At 36.0% G+C, this 22,326-nt stretch overlaps 1 protein-coding gene across 5 annotated transcripts in view; it reads left to right on the top strand.

Annotated features, from left to right (window-relative positions):
• Positions 1–22,326, top strand: part of LOC111511304 (anoctamin-4) — an 89,819-nt gene that overhangs the window by 2,938 nt on the left and 64,555 nt on the right. For 3 of the 5 annotated variants that reach the window (XM_074173091.1, XM_074173092.1, XM_074173093.1), the window contains exons 3-5: positions 5,847–6,036; positions 12,269–12,474; positions 16,631–16,797. In XM_074173091.1, the coding sequence (XP_074029192.1) occupies positions 5,847–6,036; positions 12,269–12,474; positions 16,631–16,797 (563 nt within the window). Of the gene's footprint in view, positions 1–2,074; positions 2,159–5,846; positions 6,037–12,268; positions 12,475–16,630; positions 16,798–22,326 lie in introns of those variants that run through there. The other 2 variants (XM_074173094.1, XM_074173095.1) reach the window with 2 other exon arrangements.

The raw sequence follows: 22,326 nt of genomic DNA on the forward strand, positions 1-22,326 counted from the left end.
AGCACTATAATTTCTTTAATTCGGGCTGGTAAGTGGTTAAACAGTTTGATCCCGTTGAATATAATCGAATCCCTAACAAGGGAGCTCACAGGAATAGGCAGATTTATGTTACTATTGTGGCTACGAGTATTATATGAGGAAGGGGGAGATGCACAAGAATAATTTTTTTCTATCAAGCAAATTGATTCGAAGATAAACAGGGCACCTACTGTTAAAATACCGTGAGCTATGAAAAGAGGCTTGCATGGATCCCTGGGAGCTGCTTTGCACATATATCGGACAGCCCTTTTTTGGAGCACAAAAATCATTTGAAATAAATCTCTAGAACAGACTCCCCAGAAGGCAATTCCATATTTAATATGGGGATCTATTAGAGCGAAATAAGCTGTTCTTGAATGGAAGTAGCCTAGTTCTCTAGAAATCAATCTTAGTGCATAGCAACCTGAGGCAAGCTTCTTGCTTAAGTTTATTGTGTGATTTTTAAATTTCAGTTTATCATCAATGTTCAACTCTAGAAATTTATAATTATGTACCCTGTCTAAGATTTTGTCACCAAGGCCGATCTCAGGTAAGTTGCAGTGGAAAGTAAGTATGCTAGTTTTATTGATATTGAATGATAACTTATTGCAGTCGCACCATTCTTTGATTATGTTGATGTCAGCCGGGATGGCATCTTGAAGGGTAGGAATGTCCTTGTTGTGCCATAATAAAGTGGTGTCATCAGCAAAGAGAGTAATTGTGGCCGTTATATCCATAAAAGCTAAGTCATTTATGTAGATAAGAAACAAAATTGGGCCAAGGATCGATCCTTGTGGTACACCACATTTGATAGTTTGAGCAGAGGAACACTCGGTTGTCTCAACCAGCTGTTTGCGACCTGATAAGTACGAATGAAACCCCTGGAGAGTGTTGCCTTTGAAGCCATACTGTTGCAACTTATTAAGAAGGATCTCATGGTTGACACAATCGAAAGCTTTCGATAGATCACAGAAAATAGCAGCGACTGCTTCTTTAGCGTTATATTCGGAGTATATCGTTTCTAACAGAGAGAACATAGCATCACTAGTACCCTTATTTGCTTGGAATCCAAATTGACGAGAAGTAAGGATGGTATTATCATTGCAAAAACATAAAATTCTGCTTTTCACTAGTTTTTCTATGAGTTTAGAAGGAGTTTAGAGGTTTCCATATGTTACGTATCTCTACGCTAGCTTGACTAAATGCGTTGACTAGATGCGTGGCCATGTTAGCACGAAACGTTGTATCGAGTATTTATCATTACATCATCATAGTACACTTCGAATACAACAACATTTCTTGTCCATTTTTTTATGTTCTTCGAAATAACAATTCCATTCGAAAAAAACGAAAAACAGCACTTTTGGTTTTCCCCGTATAACTCGATGAAAGCAAAAGTCCACGTAAATTTTCTCCGATCATTCTATTGTTCCCGATTACAGTTACCTTTTTTTCCCATTCAATCGTCTTCCTATCTGTTACGATTTAGAATATAGCAATGTTACCACATAATAAAAGAAACGGCCGGAACCCCCTATTGGTGTAACACCCAAGTCAACTTGCCAAGTTTTTATGTCAGTATTGGTGATTTCACCAATCAACCGACAACTGCTGTAGCAGAAATTCGAAAAGCTGTCCTCGAATGCTATCGGTAAACGAATCTACATGTTTCTAGAAATGATATTTAATCGAAAAAGGTTAATGTAGTGAATCTGCTGGAAAATAATTCCAGGAAAATTAAAAAATAAATAAATAAGTACTATTTTGATCATTTCCATATTGACTTCAATTTAAGAGCCACCGGTAAACAGCTGTTTCAACCTGTTCAGCATCGTCAGTACTGGACAGGCGGTCCTCGATTGAAGACAAAATGTGAATAACCAAGAAAAGTACTTGATACTCCGTAAACGCAAGCGAGTCATAAGTGGAACCAACTATTATTGTGATATCCAAGTCAACTTGTCAAGTTTTTATGTCAGATGTCACATTTTAAACTGTAAACATATCTAAGTATATGGTAGCCACAGCCAAGCAACACCCAAGTTATTTGTCAACAGGGCTATGGTTTGGGTGACAGATCATATATTTGACGTCGAATGTAAAGAAAACTTGTGCTATATTATTGACTGAGACTACACAGGTAAGAATTAATTACATGTCATATGTCAACCTCACAAATTGATATTTTCACATGATCCTGTTCAAGGAACAACAGGTGGTTTCCTTTTTTTGAAAAATGGTATATTGTTAATGATATACCATCTTCATATATCATATATTATCATCTTCATATATCATATATTATCATCTCAATATCCTTTGTGTTGGAGTTTCTCTAGTTTCATTATTTCTAGGAATGTGTATTGTATTGAATAGTATATTGAATGTTGGGTCAAAACACAACAGAATGGTACTTTTCTATTCATCTTTTGATTTTCATAAAATTATTTTTCAGCAGCTTGACTGCATCGACCTTTATTTATATATATATATATATATATATATATATATATATATATATATATATATATATATATATATATATATATATATATATATCTTTTTATTCATCGCTGCTATATGCACCCCCCAATCTAACTTCTCATCTAGAATGTATCCTAAGAATTTGGTTTCTGTAGTTGGCTTCAATACTCCATCTTTTGTAAAAATTGACTGTTTTATTGAAATTGATCAGAAGCTTGTATGCTGTGAACCAATTTAGAATGTCTATAGTCCGAAAAAAATTGTTTATTTTTGGTGACAAGTATTTATAGGATTTTTTTATGAATAGAATATATTGGTAACCCATTTGTTATATATCGTGTATTTGTTTGATTTCATGATATCTTATGGCACATCTGTCGAGTACTTGTGCAAAGGCTTGTAAAAAGGTTATGTTGGTTAATCCATATTTTTGTGAAGCATTCGTTCTAGGAATCTCTTTCGAAAATTCCTAACGGAGTCATGTGGTTTTCGAGTGCTGCCCCTCAAGGTCCATAATACATAATTCTCAGCTGGTTTTCAGGTAACAAGTTACTTATATATCGAAATTTATTAGATAAATAAATTGTTATTTCCTAGGATTACCACTGCGTCACCAGCAGAAAAAGTCCGGAAACAACTCCACAAACACACACTCCGGGGTGGGATTAAGAATGATAATTGAATATCTTCCAGAGAGGTGCATATGACATGCGTCAGTTGAGGTGAAAAAGCCATACCATAGGTGATAACACCATGATTATTATACTAAAAGTTCCAATAAATTTTTATCTACCAAAGAAAAAAATAATCCGATTTCGAATTGATTACAATTTTTCAATAAATTGCATGAAAAATTTTAAAAGGAATTAGCGAAAACTATGAAAATTAACAAAAATATTAGATTTGGAAAAAACAAAAATACAAACTCACTAGTATTGCTGATAACATACCATCAAGAAATCATTCAAAATTAAAAAAATAACAAACCACCTGGTTATGATGTCTTAAAATCATAAACAATCAAGATAATATTCAATTACATAATAGAGCCATTGCTGTAGATATATTATAAAAAAATCTTCAACATTTGAAGACAAAATTGTTATTCCGACATTCAAAGTGAGAGATGATGCTTTGGCGAGCAATTATAGACGAATATAACAAACATCACTGGAATATTTGAAAAGGTCATTGAATCGTTACCTAAACGCTACCAAATACTCTCAGACAGTTTGGATTCAAAGAGGTTCCACTGAGATTCCACTGAGGATGATATTCCTTATCTCACTGTTGATATATACTCTGCTCTGAATACACGATTCATAGATCTAGCCAAAGCATTTGAAGCTGATAAGCACCCTCTTCCTTTAGAATCTTTGGAAGAAATTGGAGCAAGAGTAAAGTGTCTCAAACCGTTTGAAAATCACATATTGAACAGATATCAGTGTGTCCGAGTTAGAAATGTTTGGAGTGAAAACATGCTCACCGAATACTGAGTGCCGCAAAGAACCGTTGTAGGTCCAATACTTTTCCCATCCAGACCATTAACTTCACCCTACGATATTTTATGAAGCAGCTTGATAGAATGAATTGAAAACTAAAGTTTATTATGACATGTCCCTCATAAAGCCATGGTTTGACCGAAAATCATTAACAATAAACCTGGAAAGCAGTATTTTCATTCCACGTGCAACAAATCAAAATTACCATACTTCAATTCAATAGAAATAGAGGCCGAAAAGATTAATCATACCCTCTCAGCAAACAAACGTCAAAAAATCAGAAGTTATAATTTGAGATGGGTTGACCGTGTTCAACCTATTATCAAGGAATAACCATTTATAATCTTATGAATTTCGATATATAAGTAAGTTGTTACCTGAAAACCAGCTGAGAATTATGTATTATGGACCTTGAGGAGCAGCACTCGAAAACCACATGACTCTGTTAGGAATTTTCGAAAGAGATTCCTAGAACTAATGCTTCACAAAAAAATGGATTATCCAACATAGCCTTTTTACAAGCCTTTGCACAAGTACTCGACAGATGTGCCATAAGATATCATGAAATCAAACAAATACACGATATATAACAAATGGGTTACCAATATATTCTATTCATAGAAAAATCCTATAAATACTTGGAACCAAAAATAAACAATTTTATTCCGGAGAGTTGAAAAACCTACCAAATGTATTATTCGAGAGAGAGCGAAATTTGATTTCATTCGGTGATTCTAGAGCTAATATCTATAACATAATAGATTCAACAAAATTTCATTGAAATCATTCTTGAATACTTTTGTCTTGTTATATAATTATTGATATGTGTATATTTTTCAGATGCAGGATATATAAATATTCTATTTTTCGGACTATAGACATTCTAGATTGGTTCACAGCAAACAAGCTTCTGATCAATTTCAATAAAACAGTCAATTTTTACAAAAAATTGAGTATTGAAGCCAACTACAGAAACCAAATTCTAAGGATACATTCTAGATGAGAAGTTAGATTGGAGGTTGCATATAGCAGCGATGAATAAAAAGCTATCTAGTGTCATATATACAATACAAACTATAAAAAATTAAGTGGGTTTCAAAGTAGTAAAGAGTGTATATAACAGTTATTTCCAAAGTACAATCTTTTACGGTGTCGAATTTTGGGAAAATTCTGTCGACAGCAACTCGACATTTATTTTACAAAAAAGAGATGTAAAGTTGAAAATATTTACACTGTCCAATGTGGTGTACATATTCAAAGTAGGCATAGCTGCATTTGAAAGAAAACGAAATTTCACAAAATTTTCTGCCATACACAATTACAACATTCGTAACAAAGACACTTTCTTGATACCATCATTCAATTATGAAGTGAATCGAAAAGGACCACTATACATTGGAGTTAAAATTCTTAACGAGATTGATTCATTCGAAAATGAAACTTCAGTTAACAAATCCAAGAAAATGTTGAGAAAACTTCTACAGACTGAAGACAGACTATTATCTCAACAAATTTTTAACGACTCTCTTCAATAGCTTCTACCACCAAGTACCTACCTAAAGTACCTACATTTTTCAATATTATTGTATTACGTGAATGAATTATCATTATAACAAAGCGTGATTTTTTTAATTTTTATTTTACGGTGATTCATTATTTATTACTTCATGAATTACTTGTACTTTTCGTATTATTACCTATTCTACAGTAATGTCATCATTGTGTATATAAATCATTATTTTAAAAATATTTGTTAATTTAGGTCATATTAATATATGCGTTACTTATTGTACGCACTGTATTTACGTCAAGATGCCTGATTATAGAAATTGGTATTTGCAGGGAATTTGTAAGTAGCGAGCGAATTATTTTAATCAATAAACTGTTGGAGAGTACAAAATATGGCAGAGATGAAGATCAAAGAGGCTTATCAAAATTAATGAAATTAGGCACTATTAATTCAGCATATCCATTACATGAAGGCCCGCTGATATTCGGTCCTAGTGACGTGGTGAATGCAAATAATAGACAAGTAAGTAAAGTATCAAACATTCATCTACATATAAGTAACAGCCACAATAGTGATATTTCAATCATTGTGCTTGTTTTCAATTGAATTGATTATATCCGAGTAATTACACAAAAACATTGTAATGTTAAAACTTTGTTCGTTAGAAGGTGGTTGACAATGTTTCATGGTGAATTTCATCAGTTCGGACTTCCATTGTCTAATATGATATAATATGATTTGAAATCCTTAAAAAAATAAATAAAATTGAAAATTAAAATGAATACCTGAAAATAACAATTATATTCGGAAAAAACCTCTGAAATGAAATTACAATGAAAAAAAATTAGTCGAAAAATGAAAATTGAACAATTATAATAAACTAGAAATTAAAAGATTTCAAGCCAAGTTACTTCACGATGTTTCGATCCACAATCGTCCGATCCACAATCGTCTTCGGGTGATGATTGGACTGTTTCTCTGAGAGATGACTATTTATAAGTCATTCCAGTGCTTTCACCTATCCCCTCTTCCCTCTCTCCGCTTCACCGGTTCAGCAGGAGATGACCTTTTGGCGGTAGTTGACCGTTTTTCGCTTGGTTATGGGTTTCTATATGTTGTGTATCTCTACGCTAGCTTGAACAAAATATATGCAGCTTCTTTAATTTCCCTCCTAAACCAGTGTTCTTTCCTGTAGATAATCTCAACTTTTGACCACTTGATGTTATGTTGATGAGTCCAAACATGCTCTGCTATTTCCGATTTGCTGGTTTCTCCTCGCTGGGTGCGTTTCTTGTGTTCGGCAATGCGGACTTTCAATGGCCTCTTAGTTTCACCAATATAGTATTTGCCGCACTCTTGGAATCGCAATCCGCGTTTGGTAGCCTGGTTTTCGTGGGGCTACTATAGATGATGTTTCCTGACCTGAAGCAGGTTCTGAGTTGTACTTGGACGCAATTCTTTTTATCCTTTCCGAAAATCATGTGATGTAGGGGTGCAATCACTGGTTGTGCCGACTTCTTTTCCTCGCGAGGCTCTTGCTGTCTTTTAGCCAAAGTCTGTTTCAATATCACTTTGGAGTAATAATTCCGTTGAAGATCTTTTTTGATGATGCCTAGTTCTTCTTGAGACATTGTCAAGCATTGAAACTTATGATACACTGTTTGGAACCTTTGGTGTAGTAATGAATATTACTGGAGTATTGAAACTCCAGAAATTGATGGTCAACTGTTAGAAGCAACTTCAGTGAGCGGTTCACGATCAGTGACGTAAGCCCTAAGAAAGTCCTCTTCCGAAAAAGTTGCTCTATCCAATAAGGAAATTCCTGAGCATCTAAAACCACTCAAAATATTAGTTGGAGTAAAAGCCCTTGGAAAAGCAGTTCCCAAAACCTCTGAAACGCAATCAAAAGTTTTGCCTGTATTATTGACCAGCCATGACTCGAAACCTTGACCATAAAATGTTTTTGAAGGACCGTATAGGGTTAAATCTAGGGGGTCTAAGAATTTAGAAAACATTTTCTCAGACGATCCTTTACACTCCCAACAGTTCCAGGGGGTGCACCATATATCATCTTGTCTTTAAAAAACACCTCAGGGAATATCAATATTGGAGGAATTTAGTTTCCAACGGCATTTACAAAGGCTATTATAATAAATAGCGATTTTCTTTCAGGCGAAGTAGCACTACCAAGTTGCTTTATTCCTTTGGGGGCTACTATTTTGGACTGTGATTGCACCGTGCTGAGCCCAGTCTCATCAAGATGCCATATTCTCTGTGGAGTGATTGATCCAAAGCGAGTATGAACACTTTGAAGGTTGTCAAAAAAACTATTTCCGTTTGTTTTATTAAAACTTGTAGATCAACTTAAGCTAGTAGCTTCCAGTTTCCTAATTGATAAAATTTCCCGATGCCTATTCATAAAGCCACGCATCCATTCTTCCCCTGCAATTTCATCCTTGTCACAACCTGGTGGATAATTCTTTTTATTGGCAAAGGCAAATTTGTAAGCGAAACTTCTCACCCCACTTTTTGTCAAACCATATTGCATTTTCGCCATTTTTTGAATATATTCTACGAGACTATTTTCATTGGAAGAGACTAATTTGACGGCGTTATTCGCAGTGTATTTATAGGTAGCACCTCCACTTTCTTTATACTTTCTAGATTCTCTTGAAAGTGTTGCAAGGCTTATGTGAAAAATATTCACTGCATCCCTATATGAAATTTTCTTCTCTGGATCAGAGAAGTTAACAGCTTTTAGAACCTTATAATTCTGGATCCACGGGGTCTCGTTTTTTACCTTCTTTACTACGCGGCATAGTTCTGAATAGAAAAAATATCGATGTTTCAAGGTACAATAGGTTGCAACATTACATAAAATTACTGCCTTCGTGGCGAAGCTAAGTTTCCAAACAACGAAGAGATTGGAACCTTTGGTGTGAAAGTTGAATAACTTATTTCGAGATCAATTGCCCTAACACCAAACTGATATTTTTGCACTAGACGCGCGTTTCGCCAACAGAGTTAGCATCCTCAGGAGAAGAAAATTGATAGCTAGTCTAGTCTGGTTAGTCCTTATATACTAAAATTTGTTACCTGAGGTTGTATACCTGAAGTCCAATATGGAATTTCTCGGTAATTAACTACCTGCAAGTTCTTAGTAATTATTCTCTTCCTAACAAATCGTTATTTTTAACACCTCGACACGTGTTTTGATCACCAATTGATCATCTTCAAAGAGGAAGATTAAAACTAAGGACTAGTGCGAGCTGATCCTATTTATGCTATACAGGTAAACCATCCAGGCATACCAACCTAAATTAATTTTACAATTTTGCCTTATCTATTATTTTACAATATATGTTTATATAAAACAATTTTCAGCTATATAAAAATTAATTTCACAATATTGCCTATCAAAATTTATTTTTGCAATGTGTCCTTATGTAGTAATCAGTAAAACCAACAACATTATTTTATTTTATTTTAACAAGCTATATAGTATAGGTCCGTCATCGTTATTCATATTATTGTGTTCACTTATTTCTACACTCTCATAGGCATCTAGTTGCCTGTTGTTGTAAACTTGTCGAACTAATCTTAATGAACTGAAGTCTATGGAATGGTTTTGTTGCAAAATATGATGGGCGACTGCTGATTTTTCAGGTCTTCCATATTTTAAGTGTGCTATGTGTTCCTTATATCTTACTTTAATAGATATTTTTGTCTGTCCATAATATTTTGCATCGCAGTCCTTACATTCAATTTTGTAAATTCCAGACTTTCCGAATTCTCGACTTTGTCTTTTGGACTTCCCAAAAGGCTCTGTAGTGTATGACTTGTTTTAAAAACCACCTTCATACCTAATTCTTCGAAAATCTTTCCAAAGATCCTCGTATATTGGTGATATGGAACTGAGATGTATTTATCTTGGTTTTTGTCCTTTCTGAAAGTCGAGATTTCGTTCATCCTTAACCTAAACTTTTTTTTTCTTATTATGTCATCTGCAATACCCCTCGAGAAACCGTTAGTGGCTGCTATTTCCTGTATTGTACGTCTTTCTTCTCTGAACCTATCATGTGTTAGAGAGAAAGTCAAAAGACGATGCACTAAAAAATTCTTTTTAGGAGATAGCGTATGACTGAAAATTGTCACTGCTCTCTAACTTTGATGTTTACTCATCAACGTCTCACTCGTAACTGTTAATAAACTGCAATGCTGGAATTTGTCTCCGGTTTTATATTATCATAGGTGGGCGCGGCTTCGTTTCTCTCAATTGGATTACCTGACCTTGTGTACAATTGAGATCAAGTAGCCAGATTTAATTCATGGTCATTGCCTCTTCGTTTCAAGTGAAAGTACCCTGTGTTCCTGATCTATTGCTTCTCTATATATTCTTGGCTAGTATTTTTGAGTTTTATTGAGTGTTTCTGTATCTTTGAATTGAAAAATATAATTGCCTTCTCTGAGAGCATATTTGGCGATAGCTGATTCGTTGGTTTGTTCGAAGCGACAATTTCTCTTGTGTTCAGAGATACGAGTACCTATACTTCTTTTAATGATTCCAATGTAAACCGACCTGCAGCTACATGGAATCCGGTATACAACGGGAGTTGCTTAAAACTCTCTGACCTCAGACTTTCTCTGATAGTTTTCGTTGGCCTACATATTGAAATATTGTTTTCACGTCGTGTTTTTCTCAAATTCTTTCAATCCGGTCACTAACATTTTCAACATAGGGAAGAAAAGCTTTTTTCTCAACGGGTGCTGGGGTTACTATAGCGTTCTCTCTGCTCGGTCGTATAGATCGCTCTGATTCTACTTCGCTACGCCCATTTTCTTTGAATGTAATTTTTAAGTTTTTTTATTTCTTCAGAAAGACTCTCAGGTTCACAGATGCGTCGTGCCCTCTTAACCAACGTATCACTTACTCTCATTTTCTTAACCTTATTTAATCACCGTATTTAATTTAATTGCCCATATTTTCACAGGGATGGTGTTTTTTACAAACAGACGGGTGGTATAGTCGAAGTAAACGATATTGTGCATACTTGAAGCCAAAAATACCGATACATAGAAATGAACCGGCTGCGAACTAGTCCACGTGGACTGTAGACTTGGAAGTTCGTATTGGATAATTTTTACTCACCGAGTTTTATGATTGGCTGTAGAGTCATAAAATTAAATTTGAAGTCATGTTACGGTGACGAATAGAAAACGGGGAATGCGGAGATGGTTTTCGCCGTCGTGTCATGAATGTTCAGTTCAGGAACTGATCGCGATTTGAGTGTCGAAATTCGATATTGTGCAGTTATTATTACTTGAAGTTTTTGTTATCTATTTAAAATGTGGCGTCCTTGGACAAGTACTAATAGTATTAACGAGTGTGATACCAACGCAGACTTTTTCCAGTGTAGTGATTCCAATAGGGATGGTGAACAATGCGAAAAAGAGATACCAGTAAATAATATTCGGATGCATTTGAATATTGAAACACAGAGAGTATGTTTCAATGTATAAAAGAATCCACATCTCAAGTTTAGTTTCGAGGAAAACAAACTATCAAAAGCAACATCAGATTTGACCAAAAATCTTTTCTCAACTGTACGTAAAATAGTCTAAAACAAACCTTATGAACGCGGGACGCGATGTGATACAGGATTACCAAAACCTTCAAATGTTCATCTAATAAAATACAATATTCGACTGTTACAAAAGCAATGAGATTCCTACAACTGAAATCATAAGGAAAAAATTGAATACTTCCGACCACAACGTGAGCTGCTGTGACAAAACTATGATTTACATTTGAAATAATAAACAAATGACAAGCAGTCATGGAAAGCAGAAGAATAGTGGAATTGCGTAACAAATGCTTAGAACTATTAACTGAATATAGACAAGTACAACGGAAAATTCTCTATTTGGACGAATCTTGGTATGACACTCACGACACAGTTACGAAAGGGTGGACTGATGGTTTGAGAATGTGTACGCCTAACATGCCTACAAACAAAGAATCGCTACTAATCATTGTGTATTGCGGAGGAAGTAAAGGATGGGTCCTGAATTCTTCGAACTTATGTGGAAAAAAACTTGAGGACTGCAGTGTTGACAATCATAAGAACATGGAAGCTAATACTTTCAAAAAATGGTTTGAAAACACATTAATCCGAAATTTGGATGCGAATAGTGTAATAGTTCTTGACAACGCTTCCTATCATTCGCGACAGCTCATCAAAGTACCGAACACTAGACTTTTCTGATCTAGGAGATCGAAAGTCAACGTACTTTTTATCGTATTCAATAAAGTTGATTTCATAAATCGTTCTATTTCATCGATACAAAGTGATAAAATTTCTCTGGGACTTTTTCAAGACAAACACAATTCAACAGTTCAACGGAATACCGAATTCACCTATTTAGACATTTTTTGAGATAGAGCATAAAATGATGAAAACAAATGTATAATTATAATTTTGTTTGTTTGTCACCATGGTATACATTTTTAATGCACGGTTTGGAACCTTTGGTGTAGTGATGAATATTACTGGAATTTTATCCCAACACAAAACCGTTATTTTTAACACCTCGACACGTGTTTCAATCACCAAGTGGTCATCTTAAAGAAGAAGATTAAACTGGTAATTAAAACACGTGTCGAGGTGTTGAAAATAACGATTTGGTGTTGGGATAAAACTTCAGTAATATTCATGATATATACATTTTTAAAGTTCAATTTGTATCTTTACAGTTATTACACCACTACTGGGCTAACTTTCAATTTTGGTACAAAGAAATACCTTTGGATATGATTGAAATGTACTTTGGAAGTGAAGTAGCATTTTATTTTGGTTGGCTGGAATTTTTCAATATGATGTTGGTACCTGCGGCTATTTTTGGAGTATTGGTGTTTTTTTCGAGCGTTCTGATGTTGGTCATTAGAGATCACAGTCGAGTGTAAGTTTGATATTAATGTCCATGTTTCCTAGAGTAAATATTACCGCATTTTCTATTGATTCTTACAGAAAAAATGCCCAAAACTTTCAAAAGATTAGGTATGTACGTTTCTCATGGGAAATGGATTTTTGTAAATTTTCAGTGTTATATAGACCTTGATGCACTGATCAAAAGTGTCCATGACCACAGATATTGAAAGTAGGCAGTTTTTTATATACTAAGATTTTTTTAGGTTTTTGAGGATTTTTGCTCTTGAGCCTAACCAGAATTAAAATTGATGTTGTTACAGCTTCTGGAACAACATTAATTCAATGTCAGTCAAAAAAGTTTTTTTTTATTCTCCTTATTTTAGTTACAACAACTGAACATCAAACTAAATATAACTATATACAGGGTGAAACAGAGAGTAAACAAATAATAATGAATATAAATACTAAACATTCTCTTCCGCAGTAATTGATTCGAATGAAAGAAATTACTTCAAATCTGATTATTTTCGGGAGACTTCACTTTGAATTCATCAAGTATGCAAAGTGTAGATAATTGATTAATTCCTTTGCAGAACTCAATTAAGAAACAATTTAATTTTTGTTTAATTCACTCACAATTCATGAAATTAACATACACTTCTCGTCTCTGGCGATGTAATTGGACATTCATTTCCGACTTCTGTATGCCTATTTTCATAGTGATGTTAACTATCAAAGTATTGGTCGAAATCCATAATTTCTGATAATGGACAAATGAAAAATTAACACATTAGCTGAACTTTACTCAATAATATATGTGAATTGTTTACAAAAATCGTAGTAATAACAATAAGAGTGGTGTTGGTATTACTTTTGTAGGTGATTCTCAGATAGTGTTTTAGCTTCCAAGAAAGATTCTGGCTAACAGCATTCTCAGGAATGATAATATAACCATTCTAATAATGGACGCTTGAATAAGATGTATTCCAGTTTAACCAATCTGTCCAAAATGGCATGAATTCTTCCAAGATGTCTCATTCTTGGCTCATTAGATCTGCTCAGATCACATGACTTCTATGCCCAATGATTTTTTCTACAGTGTGGAGAGTTGGTGCTTGGCAGTGTGTCATCATTTAATAGGATTATATTTGGAACATTCTGAATTATTATTAAAAGTCAAATAATCGATAAATTCACTACAATTTTTGGAAGTATGTTTCCGATGCTTTAGGCAGCTAGTGTTCACCTAAGACAACGTGCTCCCGAAAACTGTGATGAAATAATTAATATTCCAAGATATTGAGTCGGAAAATGTGTTAACAATATTTGAAAAAGTCTGCTCCAGCATTGAAATTAACTTTTTATTTCCGGGTCACTGAAAAAGAAAAGCAAAATAGAAAATACTTCAAGTTGTTGGTTTGAGCCGATTTCGGAACTGTCCCACGTCAACTTTGAAATGACCTTTACCTGCATCGCAAGATGGGTTTGACCTTAATTCACGCCATATATTTCTGACAAGATGGGTTTGATCAACTCAAGCCAGTCACGCGGCTATCTCGAATTTTTAAGAATACGATTTCAAACAACATTCTACTGAGTGAATAAGAGGTGTCTCCTAGAGTCATATTTCTGACAAGGTGACTTCGACCCCGAATGAACTTGAGCCATGTCACGCAGCTATTTCGAAGATTTGAAAATTGGATATCGCGTATACTGAATATTCCTACAAATTTGTTTCACCATTAAGAAGTAGTGAAAGTTTCAGACATGAAGATAACGTGCGTCGTCATAATATGCAGTCCTGCAGGCTGGATGATGATGCGGTTCCCCCAGCAAAACGACCCAGAGCAGATTCTGCCCTACCAAGTGCAGTTCAGGAATTGTGCAACTACTGTGGTAGAAAAACCGGAGAGTAAATTAAATCGATTTGGTCATTTAACAGGTTGCAACGGCAATGCTTATGCTTGTGAATTTCCAAAGATTCTAAATAATTGAGTTTACAATCCTTCCTTGCATATTGCAGAATTTCCGTATCGCTTAGATTCGGAAACTATGCAAGAAAGGGTTGCAAACTCAATTATTTAGAGTCCTTGGAAATTCACAAGCATAAACATTGCGGGTGCAACCTGTTAAATGACCAAATCGATCTGTAGGAAAAACAGATTGTTAGTTTATTGTTCAAGTTTGAAAATGTCCATATAGGACGAAACTGCGGGTTGTAACCTAATAGTTCATATTTCTCCCTGATATTCTGCGGTAGGGAGGTGTACATGTAAGAAATGAAAGTTTGTTTCGGTCATCATGTTGCAAAGCTCATCCAAATTATTGTTTCCATTGTACCGTCTCCTTACTCTCCTCTTGATTTAGAGCAAGAAAGAAACACCTGTGCCCAGTTGGAATGACTAGCTCCTAATTTGCGAAGGCGAGGACATATGTCAATGCTAAAAGCAGTCATTGAAACTGAAAGTTTTCATTTTGACGCCATGCACATAAGTTTCTAGAAATACTGTCCTTTCTTCAACACCGTACCAAAAAAAAAAACAAGGAATACAGTTTACTCGATAGTTTTAATAGAGTTAGCATCCCTAACGTTGAAATGAATGAATAAATGGAAATAATAAATAATCAATACTGGATTTAAACTGTCACTATAAAAAGAAATCAGTGTCAAAGTTCTAAAATTTTCTACACTTTCAAATGGTTTCTTCAATCGAAAAAATGACAAAATATAGGGTCTCACTCTAGGGTTTGATGCACTAAATCTCACAACTCCTTATTGCAATCATATTTCCAGAAACCATCAAAGAAACTCATGGCTTTTGTTTACAGTCCTCCAACTAGAATACTCTGATTCGGGACTCCGGCACTCTTCAGCAGTAGGCACTTTGGGCCTATGTGTTGCAGTGCATCAAGACACGTCAAAGACGATCTCCTGTCCGCTACTCAGAAAAGTTCCACTATAGAAATTTCAAATAGTTGCTATGTTACTATCTACAAGTTACCTAGGGCATTCCAAAGAAGAGTACTGCAAGTAGCTTCATCGGGCCAGAACCCGTCATTGGTATCGCTTTAGGCTTTGACGAACAAACAGGATGAACTACGATGTTCAACAGGCCTTATAGGTCACTGTCATCTGATTCATCAAATGCAGAGATTCGGACTGTCGGAAGACAGTGTGTGTCACCTCTGTTTGGAAAATGATGAAACAGCAGGTATACCGAATCAGGTTTTCAAAGTTTGGCAGAGCCGCATTCTTACCATCTGACCTAAAAGAACACTCATCATACAAAGTAATGGGCTTCGTTAAGAAGCTGGGTTTATTCGGTCAAGTGTGAATAGGTGTGAGACACAATAAACCCTTGCGGAATTTCATCAGTTCGGACTTCCATTGTCTAATATTACATAAAATTATTTGAAATTCCTAAAAGGACCAATACAAATTGGAAATTAAATTGAATAGCTGAAAATAACAATTATATTGAGCAAAAAACCCTGGAATGAAATTACAATGATATAAAACACAAGTGAAAAATTGAACAATTAGAAAATTAGAAATTGAAAATTGAGAGATTCCAAACCAAGTTACTTCACGACGTTTCTATTGTTAGTATCCACAATCGTCTTAGGTGATGACTGGCTGAAAATAACAATTATTATAAGCAAAAAAAACCTGAAATGAAATTACAGTGAAATAAAATACCGGTGAAAAATAGAGCGATTAAACAAAATATTGAAAATTAAGAGATTCCAAGCCAAGTTACTTCATGACGTTTCTATTGTTAATATCCACAATCACTTTGTTGATGAATTCTGCATTCGTTTCCCTTTCATTTGACGTGCTGCACGTTGATATCCAACTATTATTAACGAAGATACAACTTAGTGTCTGCCCTCTTGGTATCGTCTTTTGTTTAATTTTCTTTGTCAATTAATTCAACATTTCTTTTTCCTTCTATTTTATGCATGTTGAGATCAAACTATTATTAACGAAGGTGATTTGGTCCCAAAACCAGCATTTTATATTTATTCTGACCTCATTTTAATGTGAAGAAATGGAGATAAAACAAAATTGAGCAATTTTCTGCGAATTGAAAAATTATCATTCTCTCAATATTGAATATGAAATGAAACACTGTGAATATTGAAAGTTGAAATATGAAAATGTATAACAATATTTTCTACTTCAGGATGGAAACGTGCTCTGCAACTAACATGTATCTCTGTCCCACCTGCAGTACTGGAAATTTATGCAAGTTCTTGAAAACCGTCTCCGATTATTGTTCTTATGCCAAGTGGGACTTCGTATCAGATAACTATTCTACAGTAATATTTTCCATTTTCATGTCAATCTGGGGTAAGTTGCTACAAGCAGATCATCAATACTATTTCCTTTGTTCAATTTTATTTGTTGATTTGTCATCAGTCCCAAAGGTTGTTTTTAGTTTTGAGTTTTATTATAATTGACTAACAAGACTAACTCTAGAGCTTATATTACTGATTGTTTGTCCAATGAAATATAAAATCTTGCAGCATCTTTTCGAGTAAACTATAATAGTTCTGAATATAGGATACAGAAAATACAACGTTTGTCTAATTCCTACTGAAATTTATATCTGTTGCAACCGGTTTTGGTTTATTAAACTATTCTCATTTATTCGAGAATGGTTTGAAAAACCAAAACCTGTTGTAGGAAATAAAAATCTCAGTTGAAATTAGACGATACTTACTTTCTCCATTCTATATTTTATATGAATTTCCATAAAATAAATAAGGTATTATGCACTAACGGAGTCTCTTGAATACCAGCCAACTAAAGTACTCAGCCTTGCTTCCATGCACTGGGCTTTATGAATTTGAAATATATTGTCCCTAATTCATTTGGGATTAATATGGAAAACAAAAAAATGAGGAGGACTCTTCGAGCGAGTCTTCGCGAAAAATGAGTGACCTGGAGATCCAAGTGAGCTAGGAAAGTCATTCACAAACGGCTGGTAATGGCAGCCCCACTGAAACCGTGATTGCAGAACTGACAAATTTCGCACTGCAACACAAAATACTATTAGTATCGCAGAATTGCAAACTGAAAAGAGTTTGGAGATTTGCTGAGGTTACGAATATTAAAAAGACACCAATTAATATTTGCAGGGGAGTTCAATAAGAAACCGAGTGGGAATATTGAAACTTTCTCCCAGAAAAAAATTAAAAACAGAAGCAGACTAGGTGATAGGATGAGACTGCCAGCGGAGTGACAGTTTTTGACGAGCCTTCTCCGGGAGTCTTAGAGTCGGAAACAAACTGACCAGATTCAGGAGAGACTGGTTCGTGAATTGTACAATACTTCCTCAGACAACCACACTAACCTTCAGCTCAAAAGAACTTTTGTTAGTGCAGGGGTCCTATACTCAGAGAAAAATGGAAGAATGACTCAGAGCAAGCATTGGGGTCGTGGAACGTCCATAGAACGAGACGGGCTTGACCGTAGTCCAGGCCTATAAACTTCCGAGAAGACTGAGGGTCCTGGTCTTCATACTGTGATAAAAAGATGAGGGAGGACAGTTGGGACATACCTCAGTAAGTAGAATCTTGCTCTGAAAGTGTTTTGTTCATCGGGCTGTTTGGGATGTAGGATACGGGTTTGCTGAAATCTTTGGATTTGGGATTCGGGATATTTGTTTTTGGCGAAGGGTGGATTTGAGTTATTTTATTTCTGTGGATCTATTGTGGCTGTCAGTGAGTATGTGAGTCAATGACGTCATCTACGTATCGAGGCATACATATAGGTTTCTGGTCAGACATGTCAATTGCTCTGGTTTCGAAGTCTTTCACGTGAAGGTTTGTAAGGACTGGAGAGAGTGAGGAACTCATGGGGGAGCCTTTCACTTGCTTGTAAACTTTGCCCTGAAAAAGAAAATAGGTGCTGGATATGCAGTGGCTAATGAGGTTGAGAGTGTCTTGGAAAAATTGCTATTACGTTTTGATGTGTAATAAAGTTTTGAATTGTGAGATATTGAATGATTCCAATATTTCAATGCAGCGATAGGAATGTGGGACATACGATGAGGACTTTGGCTAGTGGTTGGAGAATATTACCAAGGTGATTGGCAAAGACCATATGTGGGGGTTCCGAAGACACTGACTATAGGACGAAGTGGGATGTTTGGTTCGTGTATTTTCACTACCGGTTTCACTGATACTTTTACCGGTTGACCGGTTTTAAACTACCAATTGGCCCCACCACTCATCCAGAGACATTAATACCAGACCAGAATCTGTGGACCCACATTTGACGCTTGTGAGAAGGCAGATTGAAACACTCGCAAAGATCAGTGACGAGATCTGGGGCGTACGCAGTCTTAGACCTCAGAATAGTTATAGATTTTTGAAAATGGCTTCGAATCGAAGCTGAAATGTCGAACAGCTTAAAATACGAGAAGCAGTTACCCATTCACTTCAGATTATGAAATGAAAAAATAAATAGATGAGTACTACTCCAATCATTCACAATTTGATTTCAATTTGAGATCCACCGTTAGACCTGTTTTAGCCAGTTGGGCATCATCAGTACGCAGTGATTTTTATAAAGTACTCTCCTGGTTTTTCAGTGTTCGTCTTCAGTCGAAGACCGCTTCCCAGTACTGATGATGTCCAATAGGCTGAAATCGGAGTAGTACCTATCTATTCATCTTTTCATTTCATAATCTGAAGTCCATGGGCAACTTCGTCTGGTGATTTCAATTGTTCGACGTTTAGGCTCCCCAGATATCCAGAGAGGGTGCTCTCAACTTTTTTTCAAAGGGGGGAAAGTTAAGACCTCGTTAGTCCTTAGCTGGCAGAAGGTTCGACTTCTGAGAGTTGTCGTTTATAGGGGTGCGATAGCTGGATAACAGGAAAAACATATTTTAAACATATTTGAAAAAAATATTATTCATTATAAGTATAACGCAATTTGGATTTCAAAAAAAATAAAGTTGTACAACATGTACTTCTCCATGTTATTGATGATATTGTTCAAGCCTTAGACGAAGGTGGGTGTACTGTTTTGGTCTTGCTAGATTTTAGCAGAGCTTTTAATACTATCAACCATAATCTATTGCTTGAAATTCTACACTACATAGGACTGTCGAATAATGCTAGGAATCTCATGACATCATACCTTGGAGGTCGTAAACAATTGGTTTTAGTTGATGGACAATCCTCCAATTATATGGATTAGAAATGCGGAGTATGCCAGGGTTTCATTTTGGGGCCATTGCTTTTTGCTATATATACTTCCTGTCTAGTGAAAACTCTTCAGATTTGTAGTGTACACTTATATGCCTATGATACTAAAATTTATTCTAGTTTTCACCCCAGTACGGTAGTGGAGTCATGTGCCCTTATAAATTAGGAACTTGATAGGTTCATTGAAGTTACAGAAGTCACACTCTCAGTATTAATTGCACTAAATCTAATGTTATTCTTTTTGAAGATGAGATTGCTGCTAGTGTAAATATTGTAATGAAAAATGAAGTACTTCAAAACGTAGGTGAAGCCAAAAGTTTGGGTTTAATGTTGGACTTCACTCTCAAAACTATATATGGCAATAAATATTTCCTTTCTATTCAAGTGAGGTCAAATTTGTGTAAGTCATTAATACTGTCCATATTTAATTATGTAGATGTACTTAATCTATGGTCCATTCTTGTCCAGCCAATATCAAATAAAAATACAAAAAGTACAAAACTCATGCTTACGATTAATATTTGGTATCCGCATAAGAAATTATATTTTACACGAATTGAAAGATAATGGTTGGCTAAATATGAGCAATAGATGGAGATTACATGCTGCTGTTCTTTTTAAAAAAATGTATTTTCTATAAAACACTCTCATATTTGCACAAAAAATCACCTGTCGATCCGACATATATAATCTAAATGTCCAATATAAAGGAATCCTTTCACCGTTAATCTTCAGATTAGAAATATTCAGGCGTAGTTATACTTATCAAATCTGTTCAATGTACAATCAGGTCCCTTCCATGTTCAAATCCTTCAGTTTTGAAAGATTCAAGAAGGGCTATAAGAAACACTGGTTTTCAATGCAATCCTGACATACGTACGATGGAAATTAGATAAGAAATAGCTGTAATTGTTTAACTGTCATTCTTTTATTCTTATATATTGTTAAATTCAACACACCTAGCAATATATGTAATTAAGGTTAAGTGGAAGAACAATTCATGAGCTTATTTTATATTATCTCATGAACTGAACTTCTCCTTTTGCTATTCATTCTATATATGGAAACAATGAAGTCGTTTTTTAACCGTAGTTTGCGCTGGTCAGGCTCTATCACCCGAAGCCCCGATACATTCGGGAGGGCGCGCCAGCATTATCAACCAACGACCACTACCCACGCCGTGGGGTAAGTGATCATTGGATCCAAGAACCATGTGACCTGAGCAAGCGCAGTGAGCTAAGAACGACATCCTTCTGCATCTGTCCGGCTGAGATTTCTGCCTTAGTGCGGCAAGCCGGTATGATTTCAAGATTCGAGAGTAGAGAGGGCATCATTCCACCAAGGACTCCAATAATCAGAACAACCATTTCGACAGAGTGGTCTGGATAGAGTCTGCGGAGTTTGAAGAGAAAATCTCGATATTTTATCCGTTTTTCCTCCTTTTTTCGGACGATATTCGTCTCGCCAAGAGTTGAAAACCCCACGACAAATATCGTCTGGCTCTGGTGGTCGAGAAGGACTACATAAGGCTTATTAGCTTATATGAGACTGAGAGTGGGGAACGAATAGTTCCAATAAATTCGGCACTTCTCGTTCCTCACAACAGATTCACTATCCCCCGGGGCGTAGAGCAACACCGGTGTTTTGTCAATACCGTACGTGTGCCATAGATGGTAATATAGCACTCTAAGGGCCACGTTATGTCGATGAATATGGACATACTCGGGCGCCTCGCGGCAAGCCCTGCACCTTGTGACAGGAACCTCTATACCCATCACGCGACTGCGCTAGACTGAGGTGTTGAAAACACCATCCTGGGAAGCCATGATGAACCCCTCAGTTTCTGACTTCAGCCCACTCGACCTGAGGAACTCAAAAGTCAGGCGCTTTGATAAGCCAAGGTCTCCAATACTATTGAAGAAGACCATATGCATTGGCTTATCCTTGTGTTTCCGCAGAAATGAGGTGATCTCTGCGGCTTTTATCTGAGATTTTTGCTGAACGGGTTCCAACTCGGTGACAGAGTTGTGATCACCTCGTTCAGTGTCGACAACTAAACCAAGTTCATCAGCTGCTCGGGCAGATGCCCTGAAGACTAGGCAGAGAAGGGGATGCGAACTCCTGACGACTTTACAGGCTATATCCAGTACCATTCTGTCATGTAGACACTTCAAACTCCACGGCCTTTCTGTTATCGGGGAAAGTACAACCGTGGAACAGACGATTTGTGATGCAATTTCCTTCAGAGATGCATCATTTTTCGGGTCTTTACGTCGAGTTGATACAGCTCCTCCCGAGTCCACTTCACTACTCCAATCGAGGAGAGTAAGAATGAATCGGCGGCAAGCATATTTGTTGCAGCAACTTCGTTCTTCCCCAACAGTTCCGATGACCAGATCTGTCGAAGTTTGTGCTGATACTTGCCGCGGAGAGACTTCTTTGCTGCTGTTATCTCTTGTGAGTGGCGTTGTTCCACCCCGAGGTAAGTATACGTCTCTCCGGCATCCAAATGGTATAGGATGCTTCCATCTACGAGCTGCACATCCTCTCCGTAGCCCCCGCATCGTCCTCTTTTGAACCTCCCAACAATGTTGCTTGTGTAGTTTGATTCTCCAATAAAATGGATAGCCGTTTTTCATATACGATGTATGTGAGGCTACAA

This window comes from Leptinotarsa decemlineata, unplaced genomic scaffold (genome assembly GCF_025532065.1).
Source record: "Leptinotarsa decemlineata unplaced genomic scaffold, Ldec_3_MD MMD2_tig00000199_RagTag_RagTag, whole genome shotgun sequence".
In the NCBI taxonomy this organism is placed as follows: domain Eukaryota; kingdom Metazoa; phylum Arthropoda; class Insecta; order Coleoptera; family Chrysomelidae; genus Leptinotarsa; species Leptinotarsa decemlineata.